Genomic DNA, 16,449 nt, shown 5'->3' on the forward strand with positions numbered 1-16,449 from the left:
GTACCGCATCTTCGTTTGACAATCTTATTTCCTTGCGGTAGTGTTTGAAAGAAGGTTCTGATAATGCGTAACCTGCATTGACAACCTTCTTCCGCAACGTCTTATCTTTGATTTCCCGCATGAAATTCTAAGCAATATGTCTATTACATAACACATGCGTCGAAGGAGGATTTTGCTAGCCGTTGTCAATGTTATTATATGCACTGATGATTGAAGGGTGTCTGTCGGAGATCAAACATAAGTTAGGATGAGGTGCAACGTGCAATCAGAGATTTCTTAGGAAAAAACTTCATCCCTCAGCAGTCTCCCCTTCAACTAGGGCAAAGACGATTGAAAAAATATTGATGTTCCCATCTTGTGCCACTACCATCAGTAACGTTCCTTTGTATTTTCCGTACAACCATGTACCATCAGTTTGTATAATTGGTTTACAGAAAGAAAAACCTATGATACCTGGTTGATACACCCAGAATAGACGGTGAAATATTTTATTTCCAACAGCACACGTACCATCTGGTGTATAGGCGGACAATTTGTTTCCAGGGAGCATATTGTTTTAGAGCCAACAAGTATTTTGGAAGTTGTTTGTAAGACACCTCCCAATTGCCAAACACTTTTTCAATAGATTTTGTCCTAGCTATCCATGCCTTCCTATATGATGGAGTGTACTCGTACTCTGCCCTAATATGTGAGATTATTGTACTCACCTTTAATGATGGATTGTCGCTACTAACAGATAATATTTCATCACATATTAGCTGAGAGCTTAATTTACGATGATCCTGGATTGGGTTTGTCAGCATGCATGTACGAAGCTGACAACATAAAAAGGCAGTGCTCATTCGGACAATAAACTTTATTCCTCGATGCGTCAGTTCTGTCAACTCTAAAATCAGCTGATAGTTGCATGTGGAATTTCTTAATGGCTCTTACACATTCCTCTTTTGTGAGAAATGTGTCTCCTTGTTTCAAATATCCTTGCATCTGCACGTAAGGATTGTACCATACATCTGCTAAAGGTTCATCTGAACCCAAATTTAACCTTGTCATCTGTTGGGGTGGGTAGTATACATAACTTGTTGGTATTGGCTCCTCTTCCTCTTCAGCGTTCACCATCGAATCAACCATGATCTCAGATTCTTCTTCTTTGTCATCTAGAACATTCACCTCAGCTTGTTCGTCATCAGTCTCACAAAACACTTGTGACTGATCAATGTACAGAGACACCTGTTGTTGATGTGGTAATATATACAACTCTATATCGTTGTAACCAGATTGTTCGTGACTGACAAACATATGCTGAATATCATCATCATCTCGAATCTTCTAATAAAATTTAACCTGGTTTTCTACAAACCAAACCGGATTTTTATAGATGATTTGGCCCACATTACTGCATTGCAATTTCTTTTCTATTCTTTGTTTCAGATGTGAAAAATTTGATCGTCGATTTATTGTAAACCGAGTTACCTCTGTGTTTCGAAAACAAAAACCGAACAACTGATGATCAAATATTTCACCTTCGACATGGGCACTGATCATGTAATGTTGTGTGGAAGACATTTTGTTGAAATATTAAATATGTAGATATCTTTAAGGGAATTGAATGCATTGCTAAGTTGTTCATCCACACAACATAAATAATGTTTCATTGTTAACTTGGTCGTTGCATTGATAACTTGGTCATTTTTTGTACAAACTTGACCATGCATGTAGTAGAAAGAATCAACCATGCAGAGAAAAGAGTGACAAGAACATACATGCGCCTGAGCCCTGAGATTCCCACCTAGGCCCCCATTCCCTAGGCGCCATAAAGTAACTGGGGCGCCAAAAGGATGGGTGCCTCTTCACAAAAATTGGTCTTATGCGCCTCTAGGAAGGGCGCCCCTTCCCATTGCCCTACACTAAGGCGCCAAGAGGAAGGGAGCCTCTTCCTTGCATGTGAAGAATCACATGTAGGCGCCAAGAGGAATGGCGCATCTTCCCTTACATGTTGATTCTTCACATGCGCCTAGAAGAGATTCGTCACATGCTATCTCTCACATGCTTTCTGAAGTTTGTCATTCCCTTGTCTTCTCTTGCCATTCCATGCAACCAATCACATTCATCTTAGGTTGCAAACCTACTCAATTATATTCTTCTACCACACTTGTTTCCTCTACCACACTCAAGCTTTGCAAAATCAAATCATGTCTTTGTTGACTATGGGCGATGAACATAGAGGCACGCTCGAGAATATATCGGCATTTGTATGTCATCTCTCTCTTTTTACTTTTTCTATTTTTAGTCTTATACCTTTGTTATCTATGTTTTTCATACTTCTTATAGAGTTGTGCTTGTTGATTATGTATTTCTTCTTCTAATTGCATTTTCTTACTTTTTTATTATTAGGATCCGAAGCGGTTTAGATGTCGTGTACATGAATATGTACCCCACGATCGTTTAATAGAACCATATATTAGAGGATGTGGATTTGGAAATCTACTCAACATTGTTTCGTACTCGGTGGACTACAAGTTCATTCTAACTTTGTTGGAGAGGTGGAGACCCGAGACCTACAGATTTCACCTTCCGATTGGTGAGTGTACCGTCACACTTGAGGACGTGTACATGTTGTTGGGTCTCCGTATAGATGGAAAGGCAGTGAATGATCGAGTTAACCAAGACAACAATATCTGCAATGAATTATTGGGTGCCCATTTGCTAGACGACGAAACTGAGGGAGACACGTCCGGTCAAGCAAGGGGGCAAGGTATAAGTTTAAAATACCTTAAACAATATTATGCCAGTATAGTAATTCCCGACGATTCAACCGAGTATGAGAAAATAATAAAAGCTTGGTGTTATATTATGATTTTATTTGATAATTTTTTGTTTCCAGAAAGTACAGGTAATTTTGTAAATATAATGTATTTACCTTTATTACGCAACATTAATAAGGTAAACACTTATAGTTAGGGTTCAGCTGTATTGGCCCATCTATATAGTGCAATGTATAGAACTACAAAAAAGAATACCTATATTTTTTTTCATGTGCGTATTTGCTTCAAGCTTGGGGTTGGTCAAGAATGTCGTCGCTCGCCCCGATAAATGAGCGCCCATTCGTGTTCCCGTTTGCAACCAAGTAAGTCTAACACTTTACCATTCACCATTTAGTTAATTATATTTTATATTATAATTAATAGTAAATAATATTTTTCACTTCTTTTTTATATTAGGTGGTCAGTAAGGGGAATGAACTACAACAGGTGTGTGAACCATGACGATGCTGCAGTTTGGACAACGAAGACACCGGTTATCCGATTCACTATGGTGGAAATGCACCAGAGTGACTGGGTCAAACTGCAGTTCTGAATGCTACAACAGATTCCAGAATCTCCCACGTGTTTGGGGAATTGACATCAAAAAAGGGTTGATGCACAATGGGATTATTCTGATTGGAGAGACTTTGCAAAAGACATGTGTCGTCCATAGAGGAATCAAAGACAACACATCTTGAACGAACCAGATATCCATGGTGCAAGACCGACTCAACAAAATATATGGCATGGTTTAGATCGGTAACAACTCAACAATTTGTATCTGAGCCGCGGTATTTGATGGATCCATGCCAACATGCTTCGTCATCGTATTCCCCACAACAATTCACCACCCAACACCAATGTGAACCCACCCAAACCCAACAACCAACCATACAACATCAACCAACCACATACACACAACAACCAAACACCCAACATCGCAACCCGTTCATGCCAACCACCCAACAACCAACCATCCAACGTCGCAATCCATTCATACCTCTCACTCAAACACAAAACCAAGAATCAAACCCCGCAACCACAACTGTCTATAGCCCAGATGATTCATATGGGTCACTTCATCGTAGCCCCCCATCAATAACACCCAACCATTGTTTAACTATAGTCGCCCCAGAAACCATTGCTTTGTTTCCAAAACGACTCAATGACCCAATTTGGGCAACTATATCGTCCCCAATTCACTCAACCACAACGCCCTAACTACGATGACATGGGCACCGAACTCCATTACGGAAGCGCCGTTGGCCAGAGCCCCTCCGGATATTGGGAGTAAATGATGACACATCTATCAAATACCGCTGGAACTTCCGTTGGACCTTCCAACCAACCATCGCTCGATCAGGTCAACACACAAAGACCCCAAACACCTCAAGAAAATCGTGGAAGACCTAGGAGATAAACTAACGCACCGGGATGTGGAACAGGGGGACGTTATAATCGGACGGGTCATTAGTTTATTGTCAGTCCAATGTAACAAATTATTACATCATCAATGAATTTTTTTTTCATTACTATTTCTTTTTTATTAAATAATAAAAATTAAATATTAATAATTAAAAAAAAATAGCAGGGGGTGTATGCGCCAGATGAATTGGCGCATACACCAATCAAACATACATAGGCGCCACTAACATTGGCGCCTCCTCATGAGGCCCAATGTAGGCGCCACTAGCATTGGCGCCTCCTCACGAGGAGTCTAATGCATGCGTCAATGCTATTGGCGCCTCCTCTTCATGCATTGGGGGTACGTCAATTCATCTGCCGCATCCTCTATCAAACCTGATTATTTTGGTAATATTTTTGAATAACTGGTTATTTTGGAATAATTTTTTGAAAATAATGGTATAAAATAAAAAATAAAATTAATTATAAAAACAATGATATATTTTATTAGTACATAAATGTCTATTGATTGCTTACTCATTCCATCCTAAAATAAGAATAGTTTAAGGTTTTTATAAATTGTCATAAATGTATAGGAGAATAATGACTTGAAAGAAGTTTTAATTATTTAATGGCATTCTGAAAGAAATTGATATTGAAAAAGTAAAATGATGTTTATTTTGAGATAAATTTTGTTTGGTAAAATAATTTTGAAATGAAGTACCTCTCTAATGAAAGTAAAGTTTTGAAAACTAAAAATAATGCAGCGTTGTCCAATAGCGAACCAAAATATTAGTTTTAAAAATTGGAGAGTAAAAAAATATAATTTTAGCAAAATAGAAGATAAATAAATAAATTTAAGTCAGTAATTTTAAAAGTATTTGTTTTTTAAATTATGAATTTATATTGTGAAAAGTAATCTAATAATTTTAGATGTAATTGATGGTAATAAATTCAGAATTTGAAATTTAAATTCTTTGAAATATAAAATATAATATATATTTTTGGTGACGATTAGGGCTTTCATTGATAGAATTTTTTTTGGTGACAACTCAGAATTTGAAATGTATATTCTTTTAAATTCAGAATGTAAGTAAATAGTTTTTTTGGGGACGTTTCAGAATTTGAAACTTAAACTATTTAACTCATAATAAAATAATAATTTTTTAAGTTTGTTTAATCAAATATATATTTATTTATTAGTAAAATGGGAGGATCAAAGGTCTAAAATGAGGAGACATTAGGCAGCATGTCTCATAGACATTTGAACCGTTACTAAAAAAATTATCATCGAATCAGATACAACCATCAAAACTGGACAAATCTAGTTTGGTTAAAAAATCAGCACACTTAATAGTTTTTCTAAAAATGTGAATGAATGCACTTCTTTAAAATGCTGAAGGAGAAGAAGAATATGCCTAGCCAAAGTCGAACCTTGTTTAGACTTCAAAGGCGACCCTTGGAGAGCATCTGCTACTGTCTTTTTGCCATCTTGAACAATAAGGTTCTTGAAATCTCTCTTCCAAGCAAGCTCCAAACCCATAAGGACACCCCAGAATTCTGTAGCAAGACTATTGCAATCACCAATAGTCTTATGAAAGCCACAAAGTTATCTTTCTTGACTGTCACGAAAAACACCCCCACACTTAGTAAGCAATCTGCTAGTGGTAGCCCCGTCAGAATTAAAACAAACCCCGAAGGTGTGAAAAACATAAGAAAGGGGGTTTGAATTGAGTTTTATAAAACAAAAGTTTTTTACCAACTCAAGAACACCACTTAAAAGTTAATAACAAAGAGATAAAAACACAAGTATTTTATTATCGTTCGCTTGAAACTCAAAGCTACTATAGTCCACCCTCCAAAGTGATTTCACCTTATACACACAGATTTAATCCACTATAATCAACTGATTAGAATAATCACAAAGAAGCTTTTGTTTATTAAGTGGATCACTGGATTAAGATGCATATTATTGTTATTCATTCATTGAGCATGGTACATGTCATTGTAGTCAATGACATCATCTACTCCATGCATAGGTTGCCTCGAAGGCTCACGTCTCATTAATTCAAGATTATAAAAAGCATCATTTGGTTCATAAGTACAAATTGATTCATATCAACAAGTCCTTTTGGCCGACCTACAAGATTGGTGCATTATTATGGTCCATCACGTCTCATGGCGAGCATTCTTATTAAATGAGCATTTTTTTCTACTCATCTCGGGCCACGTCTAAAGAGTTATTTAACGGATGGCCTAGGATTTGCATTTCCTGGTCCTGACTTGAGAAAATTTCCTGAGGATTTAGATTCAATGTCTTTTAATTCCTATAAGAAAGAAAATGAAACAGTTTTCTATGGACTTCATAATAATGTTACTTTTGATCAAAAAATACAAATTTAGATGTACAAAACCATTCTTTTTCCATATGGGCACGATCCTTCTGAGAATAAATTTTGTAAGGGGCATAGTTTACAGTTATATTGGTAGACCTCATGATTTACACACAGCCATGGCCTATGATCTAAAGACTTGAGGACATTACAATAAAAAAGTATATAAGCTTAAAACATCATGACAGTTGACCACGACAACTCCATGCACTCTCTTCACCAAAACACTTCCAGAAGCAGTAAACTTGGTATCATGAGTGAAACCTGCAGGATTCAAAGAAACAATGAGTAAGGATTTTCCCAAAGAGATTATGATCAAAAGAAGAAAAACTGTCACAAGCTGCCGAACGGCAAAACAGCAAAAACAAGTCGTCACACCCAAAAAACAAAAAACGGCTACAGACGCAAGTTCAGAGTATTCCTCCCACAGCAGGCCATGTTGCAGACCTTGGCAACATGATTGTCCTTCAATGGCAGGATGGTTAACAACTCCAAGACAGATGATTCAGTTCCAGAATGTTGATGTTAATAACTGGATAGGGATTTGGTCGGTAGCAGAGATGTTAAACAATCGAGAAAACTAACATGCTAAACACAGTTGAGAGTATCTCTTAGCCTACACTTGGAAATGAGGATACATTTAAAGATTCACCTTTTTGGGACATAAGGTTTAGCTATAGCGGCAGGACCATTGCATTATGAATCATCAATTAAAGACGGGATTGGTTTAAACGCCATAATGCTCCAAACCAAAACAGTGCCAGGGTATGCTTCAAAAAAAAACCTGTTACAATAGAACCTATTATCAGAGAACCATGACAGATGCTGAACCATGAAAGAAGAAACCTGTTACCAAACCATCTAACCTTGATCAAATATACGATCTAAAAACTGCACAAACCACTATTGCATCACCAAGCATAGCAACCCACAAATCAGCTCACGCACAAGCAAAGTATCCAAAACAAAAATAATCATTACCATAGCAAAATTTCATTCAAACTTCTAACACAATAGCTAACAACATCACATTCCAAGTTAACAGGTTTTCAGCATATGACTAACCTCATGGTAATAGAATCACAGGAGCAATCATGACTACCACCATGTAAAACACAACAGACTAGCAATCCAAGCTCAGCCATCAACAAGGTTAACATCCATACAAGTATCATCAAGCATCCTGAATATCATTCAGATCACCTACCAAATACCAAACCAAGTATCAAACATGGCATCAATTTAATGGTCATAAGACTTGTAAGCACACAATTGTTATGATAAACCAAAGGCAAAGATTCACAGGATTCGAAAATACTTGAGCAGCAATTCATACCTAAATGTATTAAGTCCTCACATCAGCAAAAACGGAAGAAGTGTTGTGAATCGAAGTTGAGAAGTCATCAATTAAGGTTAAAATATATGCCAGTAAATACCAATTTCCTTACCTCAATTGTTGAAGGTTTCACCGCAGTAAAAACTAGATGGGAGATTCAGTGAAGACGGCCACGCATTTGGAGATTTTTTGGGACCACAATCAAATCCGTTTCCTACCACATTTACATTGGTCCCCACCAAAATCTAAAGAAAGATTTGATGCTAACGGAATGATTCCTTTTTGCACCATCTGCCAAGGATCCACACACGATTTTGGGGAGCTCATTTCACTCTATAAAAAGGAAAGCTAATCGATTGAAAAAGGAGAGAAGAAAAATACCGTCACTCTGCTGAAATCCCAAACGAACCTTACACCGAAAAGCTCCGCTAAAACTCTGTATTTCAACTCTGATTTTCACACTGAAAATCAGGGTTTGAAGAGCTTGACCCCTTCAATCGCGTGCAAAAGGAAATGACAATCAATTAGAGGAGAAAGTCAGAATCAGACAGAAAACAAGGAGTGGATACAGAAGGATAGAAGAAAAGGAAGAAACTTGAAACAACAAGCAAAAGAAGAGGGACAACGTCATACATACTCACCGAAGGTAATCATGGCCGTCAGGTCTTCGTCGGGGCTACGATGCTCCGGCGGAATCTTTCCCTTTTATTTTGCTTTAAAGTGCTTTGACCTTGTATTTTGACTCGTTAATTTCTGCTGTTGATTGTGATATAGAAAACGGGTTAGAAGCTAAGATTAGGTTTTCCTTTGAGGTTCCGATTCGCTACTGTTTTCTAGATCCCGTCGAGGATTTGGAGGTTTGAGGGGATTGTGGTCGTTTGTCACGTTGGAAGTTTTGAACTTCATGTTCGAGTCCTGGTTTGTTTGAGGATGAACACCGAAGGGTGTTCATCGGTTTCCTTTCAATTTTTTTTCTCTCTCTGCAGTTTTGGATTGGGACCATGCACACGATTTAATAGGGAGAGGATATTTTCCAGAAAGAATGAAGAGTCGTTTTAAGAGAGAGAGACAAAATTATTTTGATTTATTTCTTTGCTTTAAGGGGTGATTGTTTCTTCTTTTAAAATATTATTAAGAGTAAATTAATGTTATTGATGATAGATACTTGGGTGCTGTCAGATTATGTTCCCAAAATCTTTATGATGTTATCAATGAACAATGATGCGCGTGGCGGTAGGTAAACCGAGGCCAACCTTTTCTCTTCTCGGCGGTACCACTTGGCTGAGTAGGAGAGGATTTTGGGCCTTGTGGCCCATCCCGAAAATAACACTACTTTAAGTCCCTTGGGCCTTCTTTGATCCAATGTTTAGGGCCTAACTTTTTATTTATTTCCCAAACATTCCAATTTGGTCTACTTGGTTTATGAGCTATTCTCGATTGTTTTAATTAAAATTAAGATAACACTAATATTAGAAATATTTATTAGTTCGGTTTCGATTACTATTTTCAACTCTTCTTTTTATCTTGTTATAATATTACAATTAGTTAAATGGTGGATTAATGGTTAACGTCAACAAATAATTTACTTTATTTTCTAATAAATAAGTTTGACGTTGGTCCAATACCAAATAGTCTTTCCCAAAAGTATATTAATTCTAAATAAATTCAAATTCACCGTATTTAAATAGTATTCTCTTAAAAATTATTTAATTTAATTTTGAATGAAAAGGAGAATAGTAAGCCTCCGCTTCACTATCTCTCGACTATTCGAACAATTGGCGTACGCCATATTGCTCGGATTTTCGTCATTCATTTAAAACCCTAAAACTCCATAAAATTAAAATCACTCCACCAATTAATTCTAAATTCTAAAAGTTTTATTTTTAATAATTAATATTTGAATGAAAAGGAGAATAGTGAGCATCCGCTTCATTATCTCTCGATTATTCGAATAATTGGCGTACGCCATATTGCTCGGATTTTCGTCATTCAATTAAAACCCTAATAATCATACAATTTCAAATCAATTTTTCAAATCAAACATAGGTTCTAAATTCAAATTATTTCTAAACTTCAACCATCATATTCAAATCATTTTCCAAATCAACTACAAATTCTAAAACATTTAATTCTAAATTTATGATAATAAAGAGGATAGGAGGCGTACGCCTCACTATCTTTCGATTATTCGAATAATTGGCGTACGCCACATTGCTCGAGTTTTTGTCATCAAACTTAAAACACAATCGAATAAACTCAAATCACCTCTTATATCAAACCCAATTTTACAAAATAAACTATACAACTTCAATAGAGAATGGGAGGCGTACGCCTCACCACTCCTTGATTATTTGAATAATTGGCGTACGCCACCTTGCTCAAATCATCGACAAATCCAAACCTACCAACCCAAAATTCAAGCTATCTTCATAAATCGAATACAATATCTAAACATATCTTTTTACAATTTAAACCTCGGGTGATAAAAGATGGGAGGCGTACGCCTCACCGTCTCTCGATTATTTGGATAATTGGCGTACGCCATATTGCACAAATTATCGACTTCCGACTAAAACACGTTAAATAAACTTGGATAAGGGAATAGGTGGCGTACGCCTCGTTATTCTTTGAATAAGCAAGTAGGAGGCGTACGCCTCACTACCGTGCGTATTCAACATCCACAAACAAACTTTCAAAACAATTCGAACGAAAAGGGAATAGAAGGCGCACGCCTTATTATTCCTCGAAAGAATTGAACGATTGGTGTACACCATATTGCTCAATCTTTCGTCGTTCCTCAAATCATCAACAAATCAAACCTAACTTCTCGCCCTCGAGCGATCGAAACCAATCAAATCCAAACACGTCAATTCAACTCGTCACCCCCGCGTGACCAAAACCCTTTCAAAAAGAACACTGTCAATCCTTTCTAATGCGCACAACAAACCAGTGCTAGAGCCTCCACCGAGAGTAGACAAGCCAGTGTTTAGCCGTTAGAACGCCGACCTACACAGTCGTTCATCAAAACAAAACACAACCAATATTCGTAGTAGCCCGAACTACGAATGCTCTGATTTCCTTATTGCACCATAAGGATACGTAGGCAGGAGATTGCTGTATCTTCGCGAGCACACTAATAAAAAACCTCCCATTTCCCCCATCCTGAGGTCTTCATCCACATCTATCATCAATTCTAATTACTCGAAGCAAGCAGATAAACAGTCAATTAACAGTCAAATAGCAAAATCAGACTAAAAGGTTCCCGTTGAGTACAACGGACGTGAGGGGTGCTAATACCTTCCCCTTGCGTAATCGACTCCCGAACCCGAATATGGTTGCGACGACCATTATTCTTATTTCTAAAGGTTTTCTCGATATTTTCCTATTCCTTCATTGGAATAAATAAAGTTCGGTGGCGACTCTGTTTCGAACAACATTTTTTTTTCCGCGTCCTATCGCGAGGGATCGCATTATCATCTTTTTTTGAGGTGCGACAATTACATGCGACTCTATATGACTAATGCACAAATACAAGCTATTCAAAATCCTTTGATTCTTAGTAAAATTGGTGTCCCCACAACGACAATAAAGTGGATGAATTTTTCTGAAATGAGTCATCTTATATCAAATGTATATGACTGAGTTTTAGTTTAGTTTACAAGACATAGTTTTTCGTAAATCGTTTTCCCTCTGCTAAGTTGCCCTCCAAATAATTTAAATGGCCGGGTTGTCTTGATTAGACAGATTGCTACTAAGATGCATTTTATACAAGCTTATTTGAAACGAGGGTGTCCTCTACCACCAACATTCGTAGAATGGAGAGAACGTCTTAAGGAAGAAACATCTGAGTGAGAACTTTGCTTTTTTGGATAGGATGCATGAGTTCTAGAAATTAAATGATGTTGAAAAATAATACAATAGAAAAAAGTCTAATGCGAAAAGTTCAATAAATTTAAAAAGATGTCATCGATTTTGATGCATTTTAATCGTATGTACTTCTAATTTTGTTGATTCACTATGTTCATTTTTATTCTTATATCTTCATTTTAAGATGTCCAAACATAATCTAAGCGTATAAATAAAGCATTACTTTTGAAAACAAATTAATTGTTGAGTTTCTAGTAAGAGATGAGTCCTCTTCAATTCTGGACAAATTCTACATAAGAGTTTTTAAATGTTGTGAAACTGAAGTTATTAGACTAAGGTTTTGCTTAAATTGATGCAATGAGATGATATGAAGTGATATGAGATGAAATAGAATAAGATTACATTGTTTGAGTTAATTAAAATCAGATCCAGTATAATAAAATTTTATTATTCTATTTTATTTCATTTCATCACTTTTCATTAGCATTGTTTCCCTTAGATATGAGGAATAAAAAATTACATCACTTTCTACTAGTATTGATCACTTTCTACGAGTATTGTTCCCTTTAATATGAGCAGAATGAAAATTTTCATCACTTTCCATCAGTATTGTTTCTCTTTTATATGAGCAGAATCAAAAACTTACTTTGTTTTTATCGCTAATTATTCAAATAATAAAGTAATAAAATTTCTATTTCACTCTATTCTATTTTTGCTAAATTTCAATAACTCTATTTATCTTAAGATATTAAAATATAATCTAAAATAATATAATAAAATTGTATATCTAACGAACTAGAAATTTTTGTCTTAAAAAATCTAGCATCATACTAACAAAAAATTATTAAAATTTATATATGCAGATGGGTGGCTGACCAATTAAATAAAAAAATATTAAAACATAATAATTTTTAGTTTTATGCTATCTTTACAAGTACTCTGGCGGTGAGCAAGTTGTCCATTTACATATGGATAGTACTGCTTATAAAAAAATAAGAATGGATAAAACCATATATAAAACCAATCCAAAATATCCGGATCCATGTCCAGATCCGCTTGGAGTTTCGCTTCACTTCTCTAGGGTTTCTCAAACGCATTATAGAATCTCTCCACTCTCAGATTTCCTCTATAGATTAAAGAAGCATCGGAGAACTAATTCCGTCGCCGGAAACCGAACGCCGTTGCCGGAAACAAAAAACCTGAACCGAAAAAAATGTCAAGCAAGAAGAAACACAAACGAAAACACAGCGACAGCGATGAAGACGACGACGTTTTCTACTACCGCTACTGCGCTTCGTCCTCAACCCCCAACACCACCACCGGCACCACATCCAGTAATCAACCCCAATCAAAACCGAACAACAAAGGATCATCAATAGGAGGAACAGGTGAACCCTTAGCACCATCAAAATCGACGCTATACGTTTCTAATCTAGATTACTCCCTAACAAACTCCGATCTCCATACGCTCTTCTCTACTTTCGGCCGCATCGCGCGTGTAACCGTTCTCAAAGACCGTCACACGCGCCTAAGCCGCGGTGTCGCGTTTGTCCAATTCGTTTCTCGTAATGACGCCCAACGCGCCGTGGCGGAGATGAATAAGAAGATTCTCAATGGAAGGACTCTAACTGCTTCTATTGCTGCTGATAATGGACGTGCTCCGGAGTTTATTCGGAAGCGCGTGTACAATACTGAGACTGCTTTGTGTTATGAGTGTGGGGGGCATGGTCATTTGTCGTATGAGTGTCCTAAGAATCAGTTGGGGCCGAGGCCGCGGCCTCAGCCTAAGAAGCCGCGACGGGGATTTAGTGGGCTGAGGGATAGGGATGGGGAGGAGGAAGGTGATGAGGAGGAGGAGGAGGGTGGTCAGATTGCTGCGGAGCAGTTTGACGATAATTGGGCTTCTGTTGTGGATGATGAAGCGGGTGAAAGGTTGCTGGGGAGAAACAGAAATGATGATGAGGGTTTGGACAACAACAAGACGAAGAAGAAAGGGAAGAAAGCTGGGTATTTCAGTGATGAGAGTGATCATGATGATGATGATTGATCATGACTATGTAGCATTGACACTTCAGATTGAAGGTGTGTGTTTGGTATTCCGCATTACCGCATTATTCAACTAGTCCTGTGTGTCGTGTCTATATATGTGCCAGTGTTTCATAGATCTAAATGGCAATTTTTTGTTTTTATCAAGATATGGTGTAATTGATGAAATTGTTTATATGTTGTTGGCTTGGTTGGATGTGTTTATGGTTTTGATCACAAGCACATGTTAGTTATTAGTTATTGTGGTAGTAATTAGTGATAGTGGTGGTGAATTGGTGATGAGCATTTTTGTGTATTCCATATTTTCATAGTTAATGAATGATGACAGACGAGTCTCTTATTTATCGGCTTAATTTAGCATTCGGTTTACCTGTAAAACAGAAAGGAAAAGCCTGTTCGTTATGTTTTTTATTTTGGTTCAGTTAAAACATGTAATGTAATCAAATTGTAACACCCTGGTTTACTTTATGCACATCTTGTTATCATATAAGTAAGGTTTTTAATTACAGTTGTGGTGGTTATGTTATGATATTTGATATGTAGAATATTGTAGTCAGATATAGCTGGATTTGATGTGGTTGTTGAGATCTTGAAAAGCATAGGTTGTAGACTTGTAGTCACAATTACTGTCGCCGTTCTTGTGGAAAGCAGTTTAAAACCATGGGTAACAGTTCTTCTGATTACCTTTACTCTTTGATGTCTACTGAGCATTTTTATGCAGATTGATGAGTATTTCTCAAGTTTCTCTTAGAATGCTTAAATTGCTTCTCCCAGAGAAAATGTGGTATCCTTTTCATGCATAATCACTTGGCTGAGCTGGAGAATAATACCAATTTGTGCCTCACCCTCGACACTAGGCTTTAAATTATAGGTTTAATTATTCTGTAACTTTTTGAACCATGGGCTAATCTTGAATGTCATTGTAATGATATGTAGAAAAAGAAATTGGTTATTGTTATGCTATTTCCTTTCTTTCTGAATTATGGCTTTGAATCGGATTAAGTATAGTTATATTATATGGAGTTTGGGGTCAATTGTTACTGTTGTACTGTTGGTTTTAAGCATTGTTGGTTTTGGATATATCTATAACTCTGAAACCATATTCAGTTGACAGTTATATATAACCGATAGATACCATATTCATGATTGTCTATATACTTTTGTATGCTCATATTTTTTACTAATTGAATCATTGTCTTATGGCACAAGTTAATGAAAATAGTAGAGTTCATATCCTCTATGAATAGGATTAACATGAAGCTTGATTACATAGTACGATAATTGTACTCAGATATAAAGATATTGGGAGTTTTGTGAAATTCAGGATATCGGTTTCTTGAATTTTGTTGAAGTTTGAGCAGATTCAAATAGGATTAATATGGGTGTTCTTGAAGAGGAAGTAGGTAAAAGTTTGGAATTTTTTTTCAAAATAATAATTATTTTTATTTTTTTTTCAAAATAACTAATTATTTAAAAAAATTATCAAAATAACCAGGTTTGGTAGAGGATGCGTCAGATGAACTGGGGCACCCCCAATGCATAAAGAGGAGGCGTCAATAGCATTGGCGCATGCATTGCGCTCCTCACGAGGAGGCGCCACTAGCATTGGCGCATGCATTGCGCTCCTCATGAGGAGGCGCCAATACTAGTGGCGCCTGCATTGGGCCTCATGAGGAGGCGTCAATGCTAGTGGCGCCTAGGTGCATTTGGTTGTGTGGGCGCTAAATCATCTGGCTGCATGTGATGGTCATGTGGGCGTCAATCCCTCAAGCGCCCACATGTTTTGTCCGTGTCTATAAATACCACGCATTGGATGCAATATTTTTCACTCAAACTCATCTCCTAATACAATTCAACCACCATCAATTTCAATTTTCCCTGTTTCAACAATGTCTGCATACAATCAAAAACAAAGTGCTGATGTAATATTTTCTGCCGTTGCGGCTCCGGTACAGATTCGACTTTGGAACACAAATATGTTTGAACGTCTTAATTGGACGTTGTACAATTGGTTAGAGGGAGAAATTGGAGAGGGTCCACGTTCAACCAACACGGAGAATTACGCGAATTGGTGGATATTAAGACAGACCAAGACGCTCGTAGGATGATGCATTACATGTTCAAAATTGTTTTGCTTGTTGTAATTGCATAGTTCTTGTATTTGTTATAATTATATGTGTTACTGTTTATGCAATGGTACTTTCGTGACAGACGTCTAATATGAAATAAATTTAATTTTTCATATATTGCAATAGAGGTACATGTAAATTTATCTGGTTGTGCTCATTCTAACACTAGGACAGTTATTACGATTGTGACCTAGTTGACGGCATGAACTACATAGTCTAACCATTTTGTTCGCCGTATCCATTTCGGTTCGAATTCGGATGCTGTTTGGGCGACCCTTTTTCTTCCTTCGCATAACTTCGTTGTGCCAGACGATGTCCCCTTGATATTCTGGCCAATAATCCTCTTTTGCCACTACGAAAAAACTAATTTTATAAACATTTGAAAGACTGACGATTTTGTAAACTTCAGATAACAAGTATGATGGATCCCTTCGAACCTTTGAGCATGCCGCAAGGACATGGGAGCGGGGGTA

At 36.9% G+C, this 16,449-nt stretch overlaps 1 protein-coding gene across 1 annotated transcript; it reads left to right on the forward strand.

The window, feature by feature from the left end:
• Positions 1-12,861: 12,861 nt before the first annotated feature.
• On the forward strand, positions 12,862-14,111 carry LOC127135547 (U11/U12 small nuclear ribonucleoprotein 31 kDa protein). The gene has a single exon (XM_051062212.1). It carries the CDS (start codon positions 13,015-13,017, stop codon positions 13,846-13,848), a length of 834 nt encoding a protein of 277 aa, XP_050918169.1. The 5' UTR covers positions 12,862-13,014; the 3' UTR covers positions 13,849-14,111.
• Positions 14,112-16,449: the final 2,338 nt, after the last annotated feature.

The sequence above is a fragment of the Lathyrus oleraceus genome, chromosome 4 (genome assembly GCF_024323335.1).
Source record: "Lathyrus oleraceus cultivar Zhongwan6 chromosome 4, CAAS_Psat_ZW6_1.0, whole genome shotgun sequence".
NCBI lineage: Eukaryota > Viridiplantae > Streptophyta > Magnoliopsida > Fabales > Fabaceae > Lathyrus > Lathyrus oleraceus.